The sequence below is a fragment of the Oryx dammah genome, unplaced genomic scaffold (assembly GCF_014754425.2).
Source record: "Oryx dammah isolate SB20612 unplaced genomic scaffold, SCBI_Odam_1.1 HiC_scaffold_3, whole genome shotgun sequence".
NCBI lineage: Eukaryota > Metazoa > Chordata > Mammalia > Artiodactyla > Bovidae > Oryx > Oryx dammah.
Genome location: NW_024070187.1, coordinates 89,709,555 through 89,721,426, shown reverse-complemented (window position 1 = coordinate 89,721,426; position 11,872 = coordinate 89,709,555). Strand labels below are relative to the sequence as shown.

Here is an 11,872-nt window from a genome sequence, read left to right as displayed (position 1 = left end):
AGAAGTGGACAAGGCTTAATGGGCCCATGCTGGTACCAAGCGCTGGTTCAGGGTAGACGCCAGATTTCAGCTGCTGGGTGTCTCTGAAGCTTGCTGGCTACCCCTAGAAAATGTCAAGGAAAATTCAGTTATCAAGTTAAGAAGGAAAAAAAAATCATTTTATTTGAGCCAAACTGAGGATTATAAACCAGGAAGCAGCTTTTTCAAAAGCTCTAAGGACTTGCTCCACTTGTTAGAAGTCAAAGGCATGGTTATATCCATTTTAGAAACAAAGAATCATATATCAAAATGACATATTGATATTTTACATAAAGTTCAGCAAGGATACATAGTCCAGGTAAACACAAGGATACATAGTCCAGGTAAACACAAGGATACATGTCCAGGTAAGCACCTGGTGCAAAGCGAGCTGGGAAAGAGTGCTATTCATTTAAGAAGTTACACTGTACTAAGAAAAAGTACCACTCTTGACGGTTCAGCAGGCACTCCCGCCACCCAGAAGAGGTCTGGTTCTTGTGGAGGCACAATCCACAGCAGAGAGAGGAGGAGACCCAAACCAACACAGAGAGAAGTTTGTATTCAATTTTTCTTGTCCTGTCTTAAAGTGTAAATTACATTTCATCAGAGATGTGACTAGGGCATGCAGGAGTTCAGAGGAAGGGCATGTCAAACTTGCTTCTTTAAGGAAGATGATGCCTGAAGTGCATCTTTACTCATTACTTAAGAAATGAGTAAAGTTAGTCAAGGGTCAGCTAGGAAGAACATACTCAGTAAAGGCAAAAACATCCTAGGGGGACTTCTCTCGTGGTCCAGTGGCTAAGACTTTGTGCTCTCAAAGCAGGGAGACTGGATTCGATCCTGGTCAGGGAACTAGATGCCATGTGTCAGAATTAAAGAACCCACTTGCCGCAACTTAAAAAAAGCTTCTCCCTGAAAGAAAAAAAAAAAAAAAACCAACATTCTAGGTAAGAGCTGTGTTGAAGAAAGGAGAAAAGGAGAAGGCTTTTGGGAAGATGAGTTGTGTTGCATGGAGTCTGAGGCACCCCAAAGGTTAGCAGGAAGCTGGGTTTGCAGGGCTGAAGTTTAGATTTAGTCTGAGATGGAGATTTAAGAGGGAGGGAGTAATACTTGAAAATGTAAGTTGATATAGTTATGTAGGAAGCATATACAGAGTGAGAAAGCAGACAATTGAGAGTAGAATACAAATAAAATTGACATTCAAGGGATGGATAGAGGAAAATGAGCTCAAGAAGGAGAGAAAACAAATAAAATGAAATAAAATTCATATTTTATGGCAAGACAAGAAAAAATTCAACATAAAAATTTTCTCTGCCCTTGACCTCCTTTCTGCCCACACTGTGCATTATATAGCTACAATATGCATCGGCCAGACCTCCCCCATTAACAGGAATGCCTGCTCAACCAAAAGAACAACATTCTCCTAGCACCAACAAGACGACTCCTTAAAGATAACATTCCTTCTTGAATCTGTAAGGGGCCACATGACCAACCACTCTACACTTGCAGATCTAGATTGTGTAAACTGTCGATAATACATCATTTGATGTACAGCCCTCTGTCTCCAAAAAAACCGTATATAACAGTGCCTTGATTTCTCACCAGTGGAACAGTTCTCAGAGCTTTCTGAGGTGCTCTTCCCCAGTTATACTCCTCAAATTTGGCTCAAATAAAATTTTCCAATTATTTCTTAGAGTGGCTGATTAATTTTTTGTCAACATACAAAAGAGTAGACTCATGGAGACCCATGAAGTAAAATTTAAATCAAGGCACGACTTATGATTTGCTATTCTGGCAAAGTCAGGGCTGACAAGATGAAGCATTAAGGACATTAGCATAAAATGTTTTGATCAATAGTGGGGATGAAAAATATGGTGTTAAGAGGAGTTAAGGAGAAGATAAGTGGTCTGCTCGGGAGAAGTCTGGATGAGAAGAAAATAGAGGTCGGGTTATAGCTGGAGGGATAGCGGAAGTCAAAGGATGGTGATGATGAACTGCTCTGAGATGAGACTTCAGCATGTTTTTAGACTGAAAAGGAGAAGCTAGTAGGAAGGCTGAAGACATGGGAGAGAGATGAGATGACGCGGGGACGGAGTTTTCAGGGGAAGGACATCTCGTGCTGGGGAGGTGTGGAGGAGGGTGCTATCACATGATAACTTTATATATGTTTTTATGATGTGGGAGACAAGGCTCATAGGTAGTTTGCTCTACCTGAACTAATATTCTACCCAAATCTCCCTGTTGTAGGTTCCCTCTTCCTTTTGTCAGCAAACAATTCACTCTCCCTTGGACCTGCTATCTGTGTCCTGCAGAATCATCGCACTTAAGTTATGGGAAGCGGCACCTCAACCCAACACCATTTTGCTTTCCAGAATGCAGAGAAAGGTATGTGCTTCCTACCTTCAGCCTAACTGTGGGGACCTCAGTGGAAGCCTACATTGCACAGGGAGGGGTTTCTCAGGGTGGACAGGAAATCATTATATTCCTCCTCATGCTGACTCTTGAAAATCAGCTTCTCCTCCTTGTGACATGACCAAAGGATACTCAGCTGAATATCTTAGGACTTGATGAACTATATTTAATAGAATTAAAATTTACTCAAGGAGTCAGTGTTGTCCATTGGGGTTTACCCCAAACTCCACCTTTACAAGTGAAAGAAATAAGATTGGGCAAAAGGAGATGAAAGAGCATTCCAGGTAGAGGGTAACAAGGTCATAAAGTAGGCAAAAAGAAAGGCATTTTCAAGGAACTGAATGGTTGACGTGAATGAGATGGAGAATGGCATGGCATGAGGCTGCGGAGCTGTGCAGAGCCCAGATCACTCAGGAGCAGGTAGGATTTAAACTTCATTCTAAAGGCTTGAAGAACCATTGTAGAATTCAAAACATACATAAAAGACTCTTCTGGCTTCCATGAAGAAGGGCTTGTGACAGGGATTGGAGTGGGTGGTGTAAGAGTAGAAGGAAGAACAATTTAGAAGCTAAAGGTCTGTATAGTCAAAGCTGTGGTTTTTCCAATAGTCATATATGGATGTGAGAGTTGAACCATAAAGCTGAGCACCAAAGATTTGACGCTTTCAAACTGTGGTGCTAGAGAAGACTCTTGAGAGTCCCTTGGACAGCAAGGAGATCGAGCCAATCAATCCTAAAGGAAATCAACCCTGAATATTCATTGGAAGGACTGATGCTGAAACTGAAGCTCCAATACTTTGGCCACCTGATGCAAAGAGCTGACTCAATGGAAAAGACCCTGATGCTGGGGAAAGATAGAAGGCAGGAGGCGAATGGGACAACAAAGGACAGATGTTGGATAGCATCACCAACTCAACGGACATGCGTTTGAGCAAGCTGCAGGATATGGTGAGGGAAAGGGAAGCCTGGCATACTGCAGGGGTCACAAAGAGTTGGACACAACTGAGTGAACAACAACAAAAGTCATCTAAGCAAGAGATGATAATGCCATGGTCCAGAGTTGGTGGCTATAGCGATGGGAGAGAAGAGGATGAATTCCCACAATACTCAGGAGGTGGAATGGACAGGATCCACCTGATTACGTGTGTGGGGTTGGGGAGAAGGATGAATCAAGATTTACGTCTGGGGTACTTCCTGGTGGTCCAGTGATCCCCCTGCCAGTGCAGCCTGGAGAAGGGAATGGCAACCCACTCCAGTAGTCTTGCCTGAAGAATCCCATGGACAGAGGAGCCTGGAGGGTTACAGTCCATGGGGTCACAAAGAGTTGGACATGACTGAGCAACTACACTTTTTTCTTCTTTCTGCCAATGCAGGGGATGCAGCTTTGATCCCTGGTTGAGGAACTAGGATCCCACATGCTACAGGGCAACTAAGCCTGTGTACTGCAATGAAGATCCAACACGGCAGTCAAAAAAACAAACAAGCAAAAAAAAAAAAATTAAAATTGAGCAACAAAATAAAGTATTAGCAAAGAAAAGATTGACATCTAGGTTTCTAGATACCTGTCCTGTGCTTAGTCATGTCCAACTCTTTGCAGACCATGGACTGTGGCCTACCAGGCTCCCATGTCCATGGAATTTTCCAGGCAAGAATACTGGAGTAAGTTGCCATTTCCTACTCCAGGGATCAAACCCATGTCTCTTTCTCTTGGGTCTCCTGGATTGGTGGGCGGATCCTTTACCACTGAGCTACCTGGGAAATCCAGCATACCGGTGGGTGATAATGCCAATTTCTGACATAAAATTAATGGAGAAGAACCAAGTTCAAGTAGAATGAAAGTGATGATTTATACACATTGGGTTTGAGGTGCCCATGTAACATGCAGGTAAAAGTGCTGAGTAGACAGTTGCATATTCAGATCTGGTTTTTGGAGACGTCAGTGGATATCCATGCCTTTGGAAGGCATCAGAGTATGGGTGATTGTTGAAGCCATGGGGGTCACTGAAGTAGCCTAGAGTGAGAGTAAAGACAGAGCAATGAAGGATTCTAGTACTTAAGCATCAGGTCGAAGAGAATGAGGCAACCAAAGATGTAGACGGAAGCAAGGGAAATGATGATAAGGTGCTATCATGGGGCTTCCCAGGTGACTCAGCTGGTAATAAATCCACCTGCAATTTGGGAGACCTGGGTTCAATCCCTGGGTTAGGAACATCCCCTGGAGAAGGGAATGGCTACCCACTCCAGTATTCTGGCCTGAAGAATTCCATGGACTGTATAGTCCATGGGCTCACAAAGAGTCAGACATGACTGAGTGACTTTCACTTTCACTTGTTACTATGAGCTTAAGTATCTTTATAAACTCATGGCCTCCCTTCTAGTTTGGCAACACATCCCAGGCTCATCTTGCATACTTTTGTCTCCAGATTAGAAATCAGTTTCTCCAGGGTTTGGGGTGTTCGCTACCAGGTTGGTCATTACTTCCTATACTTTTTCAATGAACAAATGTGGAAAATATGCATTATTTTAATGGAAAATTTATACTTAGGATCACAGTAATTTTACCTAACAACTTTGACATTCTATCTCCTTGCTCTTTATTAATAATGATACCAGTATGGTATTATTTACTTTGTCCTACAGTATATAAATCAGTATCAGAAATACAATAACAGTACTATTACAACAATGTGATTACTGAAAACTCCTTAAGACTTCTTTGTAGTTCTTTTTGCCCTTTGAGTAGATCCAGTTAGGCATGTACAATTCCTGAATTTTCAAGTCATTTGAAAGAACTCCTTTCTACATGGTTATGCCACCAGTGCATACAAGGTTAGATTTGCTTGTTTAACATTTGCTTTTTAAACATTGATTTTTTGTTTTGATTTAAATTTGTTTTATAATTTTATAAAACATGTCTACAATTCACATTCCAATTATCTGGTGCTGCATAATAAACGGCCTCAAAACTTAGTGGCTTAAGACAACCATTTTATTCTGCTCGTGATTTTGTGGGTCAGGAATTTGCCAAGGGCCCAGCTTGATGGTTTGCCTGTGACCCTCAGGACAGCTGCAGCTGGAGGTTCAGCTTCTGGGATGGTTCTTCACCTGGACCTCTGTCTCCCCAGGTGGTTGCCTGGTCCTCAGTGTGGAGTTTTCGCAGCCAGGTGTGTCTGTAACTTTTTCCATGGGATGTGCTCTGCACAAGGCTGAGGAAGGGAACCCCAAGCATCTTATATTGCACTGTAGGGAACGGAGGATGGAGTGGAGGTCCTTAGACTACGCTGTGCCTCCCAGCGCCCATCTCAGTGAAGGGTAACCCAGGTTCTAGATGGAGGCTTGGGAGAGCGGACACAGAGGTACTACCTGCTTTCCCTGCCCTGAGCAGCCGAAGCGGAGCGGAGTACATGTCTAGTCGGCAGCATTTGCCTTAAAACGCCTGAGGCAAGGAGTTAGCAAACAACATTTTCATGGAAACTTGGTGGCCATGATGTTCCTCAGTGTTGCTCACACTTCAGCACAAGTGAGGATGATGCATGGAGCTTGTTAAACCTGCAGATTCCTGGGTTCCATGTCAGAGTCATAGTGAGAAGCAGATGTCTGTGTGTTTGCCCTGAATTCCTAAAGAGTTACTTTAGGTAAGGACCACTTATTCTAGATGTTGCATTCACTATTCTGAATGGGGATTTACATAATTTAATCTTTGTCGCTTACTATTTTGTGAGTGCCTTTGGAACATACTTAGTGTATGACATTTTTTTCCTCACAGAAAATCAAATTCAGCTTTGCTTAAATTCCTCTCAAGTTTCTCTTTTCCCACTCACTATTGGATCTCCTCTTAGGGATATCAGCAAGAATTCCACGAGCTCTCTAATGCCAGCTAAATATATTAAATCAATCGCTCTGCTTTTCACGAGGTTGACCTGAATGAACCTGCCGGGTTTCCTTTGTAATCCAGCTTTATCCACAAAGGCTCCATTCATCCCTGGGGGCACTTTCAGGCCCAGGAGTTTAAGGAGAGTTTAGTCACTCACGTGGACAGCTGTCCTCTTCTCTGGCAGCAGTAGTTGACTGCAGGTCCTAAATCTCAAAGGAAGAATGAAACCTCCTCAAGCCATCCTGCAGTACATGAGCACCCAACACAGGTCTTAAGTCCACAGACTGCCCTTCAGACTGGACAGTCAGCAGCATCCTGATGTGAGGTGATGGGGGTACAAGCCACAGGGGTAGAGTGACTATGGGGACAGCAAGCACTGACCCCCAACTGACATGATAGTATGTAGGGATGCACGTGTGCATGTTTATTCCCCCCACTCGTCATCTAGTTCGTCTCCTTTTCTAGATGAGGACTCTGAGCCCCAGAAAGTTGATTGGACTGAGGCTACATAGCTGGTCAGGGCATTTCCAGGCTCAGAACCAGACTCCTGACATCCTGTCTATTGTTGTGTTAGTCCAACTCTTTGCAATCCCATGGACTGTAGCGCACCAGGCTCCTCTGTTCATGGAATTCTCCGGGCAAGAATACTGGAGTGGGTGCCCATGCCCTTCTCAGGGGATCTTCCCAACCCAAGGATCAAACCCGGGTCTCCTGCATTGAAGGCAGACTCTTTACCATCTGAGCCACCTGGTATCAAAATATCCTCCCCACCCTGTGATCCCTGCATCATCCCACTCCATTTTTTTTTTTTTGCATTTGAATGTATTTATTGTATACAGTATTTATTGTAAATAAATGCATTTATTTATTTTATATGGTTTTCAAAGGTGAATTTCCATTTATAGTTGTTGTAGAATATTGGCTATATTCCCTGTGTTGTACAATATATCCTTGTAGCTTATTACATACCTAATAGTTTGTACCTCATACTCCCCACCTCTATATTGCCCCTCCCCACTTACGTCTCCCACTGGCAACCACTAGATCTGTGAGTTGTTCTCTAGATCTGCAAGTTTGCTTCCTTTTTGTTATATTCCCTAGTTTGTTATATTCTTTAGATTCCACATATGTGATATCATACAGTACCTGCCTGTGTGACTCACTGCACTTAGCATTATGCACTCCAAGTCCATCCAGGTTACACACACATGTACACACACACACATGTGGCAAAACTTCATTCTCTGTTAATGGCTGAGTGATATCTGCATCTTTCCACTCTTCAAGTATACTGCAACCTTGCAGCCTCCCCAGTTTACATGTCCTTCTCAGAATCCAAGCGTTCCACTTCTACATGTATAAATGTTTTCATCAAACAGTGGGAATTCCAATAACCCTCCAGTGATATGAGTATAACTAACAGGTAAGACTGAAGGTGGGATGGGGGCTGGAAGGGGGACTCGGGCTCCCTGGCCATCAGTGGGGCAAATCCTTCCTATTTGATGGCAAAATGTAGTGCTTTCCCCCCCATCTTGCCCCCTGCCACCCTCAGCTCCCTGCTAGGCCCCTGGAGTCCCATCTCACAAACTGGCTTTTCCATCTGTCACAGCCTTCAGGGCAGCCGCCCTGATCCAGAGGTGGTACCGACGCTACGTGGCCCGCCTGGAGATGAGGCGACGCTGCACCTGGAGCATTTTCCAGTCCATCGAGTATGCCGGGCAGCAAGACCAGGTCAAGGTGCGCCGGGATGTGGGACGGGACCACTCCAGCCTGCCCCTCAGCCCCTGGGGCAGCAAGCCCCAGGGGCCTGGAAGGATGTGGCTCGTTCCCGGGTTCCCCTTATGTCTCTAAAGCCGTGTCTGCTTGGGTTTCTCTTCAGCTCCACAATTTCTTCAGCTACCTTGTGGATCACTTCACTCCCAGCAGTCACAACGAGAGTGAGTATGAAATGCCACCCAGCAGGTCCTCTGGTCTGAGGGTCAGAGACATCAGGGTGAGGTAGGGGGGCGCACGGGGAGTGAAAATGTGAATCTAGTGACGGCCAGGGAATGAGCGAGGAGGTCCTCCTGGAAGCAGACCTGGAGACAAGAGTTTGAGCACAGGGAGTTTATTTGGTAAATACAGGAAGCACTGAGAGGTGGAGGAGGGGCTCAGGAAAGGGGAGGCACACAGTGAAGGAGTGGGTAACTAAACCAGCAGTTTGTCAGGGAAATAACGCAAAACACAGCCCAGGAAGCCTCCAACCTGAAGGCAGCGGGATCTGGAGTCTATGTCAACTCCTGAGAGTCACTGGTGGGAGCTTCTGGGAGGGGCGGATGGGAGGGTCATTCACGTGCACCCAGCCTCTCTGCTGATCCAGGGGAAGCCCTCAGGCAGTGATGCTGGGGCAGCATCTGCCGTACTAAGTACCCCAGAAATGCCTGTGAATTTCCACTTAAAATTTTCTTTTAAGAAAATTAAATGTGCATTAATTTTTAAAAACACCATCCTTGTAGAGAAGGGGGACAAAAAGAAGCAAATGTAGAAAAATATGGGAAACATATTGAAAATATGTTCATTTCCCCAGTACCCCTTTCCTCCTGCTTACCAACCTAAGCCCCTGAATCTCTGTACTTTCTAACTCAGTCAGTCTTTTAAAATAGAAGTCAAATGGATTTGACATCATAACATAACCTTTCTCCTGCCCATCCTAGTTTCTCATGACCTGGTCTTCTCCTTTCTCCTCCCCGGTGTTGGCAGCCTTGCCCAACCGGCCACATCCCCTGCAAGTATGGTCCAGGGAATGGACTCTCTATTGCTTGAGCCTACAGGCCTGCTCTAAGCCAGCCCACCCTTTCTGTGCTGCCTAGGGGACTTCCTGAACCGCATGTTCACTGAGGAGCAATCCCCCCAGGCCTCCGAAATGCAGAACTGCGGTGACTATGAATCTATCGAGGTACCGGACAGTTACACAGGGCCACGCCTCTCCTTCCCACTCCTTCCTGACCATGCAACTGCCCTGGTGGAAGCTTTCAGACGGAAACAAGTAAGCTCACGCCAGGGTCCTGGGTCACCAGCCATCCCACGGAAAGTGTAGCAGCAGAGTAGACACAGTGCAAAAGGAATGGCCCTGGATTTAGGGTGTTGGTGTCAGGGATCCACCAGAGAGAGGCACTCACCCTTTTCTTAGCCAGGACCTTGTGGCTGATCAGGTTTTTATATATTGAAAACCCCTCCTCCTAATCGTGTAATCTCTTTCTTCATTCATCTCACAGATATTGAGCACTGCCATGGGCAGGCACTGTTCCAGATACTGCACTGAACAGTGAACAAAACAGACACAAATCTCTGCCCACAGAGGGGTAACATTTTAGTGGGGAGACATAATAAATAACAAATTAGTAATATATATGTATAATATATACATTATATATATATATATTATATGTAATATATTAGGTGGTAGAGCTATGTCAGAGCATAAACTAAGTTCCCCGTGGGAGAGATGACAATTTTACAGAGTAATCTGGGAAGGTATTACTGAAAAGGTGATTTCTGAGCAAGGGTTGAACATGGCGAGGGAGTGTGCCATGTGTACGTCTGGGGAAAGAGTTCTAGGCGGAGGGAATAGATGGAAAGACCCTGGGCAGGACCTCGCCTGGACTGCTCCAGACATCAGCAGGGCCACTGGGGCTGGAAAGGAGGGAACCAGGGAACAACTGTCAGGAGATGGAGATGGAGGGGTAAGTAAAGTAGACTCAATTTTCTGAAGGAGATGGGGGAAACCATGAGCACAAAAATGATATAATGCAGCTTTCTTTTTAAAATAATCATACTGTTTGATGAACAGAGTGTAGGGAGCAAGGGCTGAAACAGGGAGGTGGGTCAAGCAACTACTGTAATATAGTCCAAGCTTGAAACCCAGGCGGTAGAGGTAGTGAGAAGTGGCCAGATTCTGGCTCTCAGGCCAGATTCCAGTCCTTCCCCTTATTTCACATGAAGATTATTCACTGCAGAAGCTGGGATGATTTTCCCAGTAATGTCAGGATCACTGATACCATCAGTGTATATGCACTTCTTCATAAAACAATCATATGTTTCTCCCTAGCTAAAGGCAAGGAAGGGTTACACAGGAAGGAAGAGGACACTGGTTCAGTATTTGAAGGATGATGAAAAACATGAACAAGGGCAGAGGATGAGTGAAAAAGAAACCATCTGTGCATAGGTCCCAGGAGCAGTTGACCAGGGTCACTTGACGCGATCTTGGGGCCATTCAGTGGTAAACACGTGGCCCGTCTTCCCTCACGAATATGTCTTATTCTGTCTGCTCCCTGCCCTTCTTCCTAGTAGAGGCTCCATGCTCGGTATGTCTTGAATCTTTTGCATGAAGCCAGGAAACACCTGGTACAACTGCCGAACATCAACCGGGTCTCCACTTGTTACAGCGAGGAAATCACAGTGTGTGGTAAGAGCCAGTCAGAAATGGCTTTCCGTGTTGGACACGAACCAGAAAATTCTGCCTGTTGTGGGGGAGAGAGGGGAGGGCTAGAGGGGTCCTGATGGCCACCTGGGCAGCCCAGCTTCAGGCCTTCACACTGAATATATTTACATATTTATTCCACAATTACTTAAACTGGGGGTGGGGAGGGCAGGTGCTATGAAGGAGAACTGTAGGCCAGAGGGGCCAGCCTCTTCTTGATTTTTCTAAGAGATTCAGATTTGGCCCCAAACTCATGCTGTCCATTCAGAACAGAATTCCCGCGAATAACTAGACCTTCGCTTGTTAGAAGACAGTTTATTTATTGTACCTGAACAGGTCTAAATGCCTAGCAAATGATTCCTTCCGTCTACATTTCCTCTTAGAGAGAAATCCTGTTAATGACAAATTTCTCCATCTCCTTATATGATCGGTGATGTTTTAATATCCATTATAGGGGAGACTATAATACACAGGGGCTGTAAACTAGCACTTCCAGGGCCACACACAGCCTGCAATATGTCTTGTCTGCTTCAAAATGTTCTTAAATTTCTAGTTTCCAACATTTGAAAGTTGAGAGGGTTTCATGTTAAAATCTAGATTTCCAGCTTCTTGAAAAATCTTGTAACACTGACCCACATAAGTGAGTACCATCTTCTTACTTTAAGATGGGGCAAAAATCTCTCCAGTTCTCATCCAGGCTTTCAGCTCTACACCATTCTGTCCTATTTCTGCTTTAGTAAAAATATGTCATTTATTGTTTGTGATAATCATACAGAAGAAATATCATGCTTTCTGCTTTCAATATTAATTAACCTTGCAACAGGGAAGCTAATATTTTGTTTAGTCATTAAGTCATGTCTGACTTTTTCTGACCCCTGGGAGTATATAGCCCACCAGGATCCTCTGTACATGAAATCTCCCAGGCAAGAATACTTGAGTGGGTAGCCATTCACTTCTCCAGGGGATCTTCCCAACACATGGATCAAACCCATGTCTTCTGCACTGCCAGGTGGATTCTTTACCACTTAACCACCTAGGAAGCAGCTAATTATTTGTCCCTGTCTTATATATGGAAAAATGAGTGACCATAAGTTTATCATGTTTTCCTGG

At 44.7% G+C, this 11,872-nt stretch overlaps 1 protein-coding gene across 1 annotated transcript in view; it reads left to right on the top strand.

Moving 5' to 3' along the window:
* The first annotated feature begins 948 nt into the window (after nt 1–948).
* PPEF2 (protein phosphatase with EF-hand domain 2) overlaps nt 949–11,872 on the top strand; it is a 33,920-nt gene continuing 22,996 nt past the window's right edge. Inside the window, exons 1-5 of the mRNA XM_040237094.1 lie at nt 949–2,403; nt 7,913–8,040; nt 8,183–8,240; nt 9,153–9,328; nt 10,633–10,747. Of these exons, the coding sequence (XP_040093028.1) occupies nt 2,349–2,403; nt 7,913–8,040; nt 8,183–8,240; nt 9,153–9,328; nt 10,633–10,747 (532 nt within the window). The 5' untranslated portion in view covers nt 949–2,348. The remainder of the gene's footprint in view (nt 2,404–7,912; nt 8,041–8,182; nt 8,241–9,152; nt 9,329–10,632; nt 10,748–11,872) is intronic.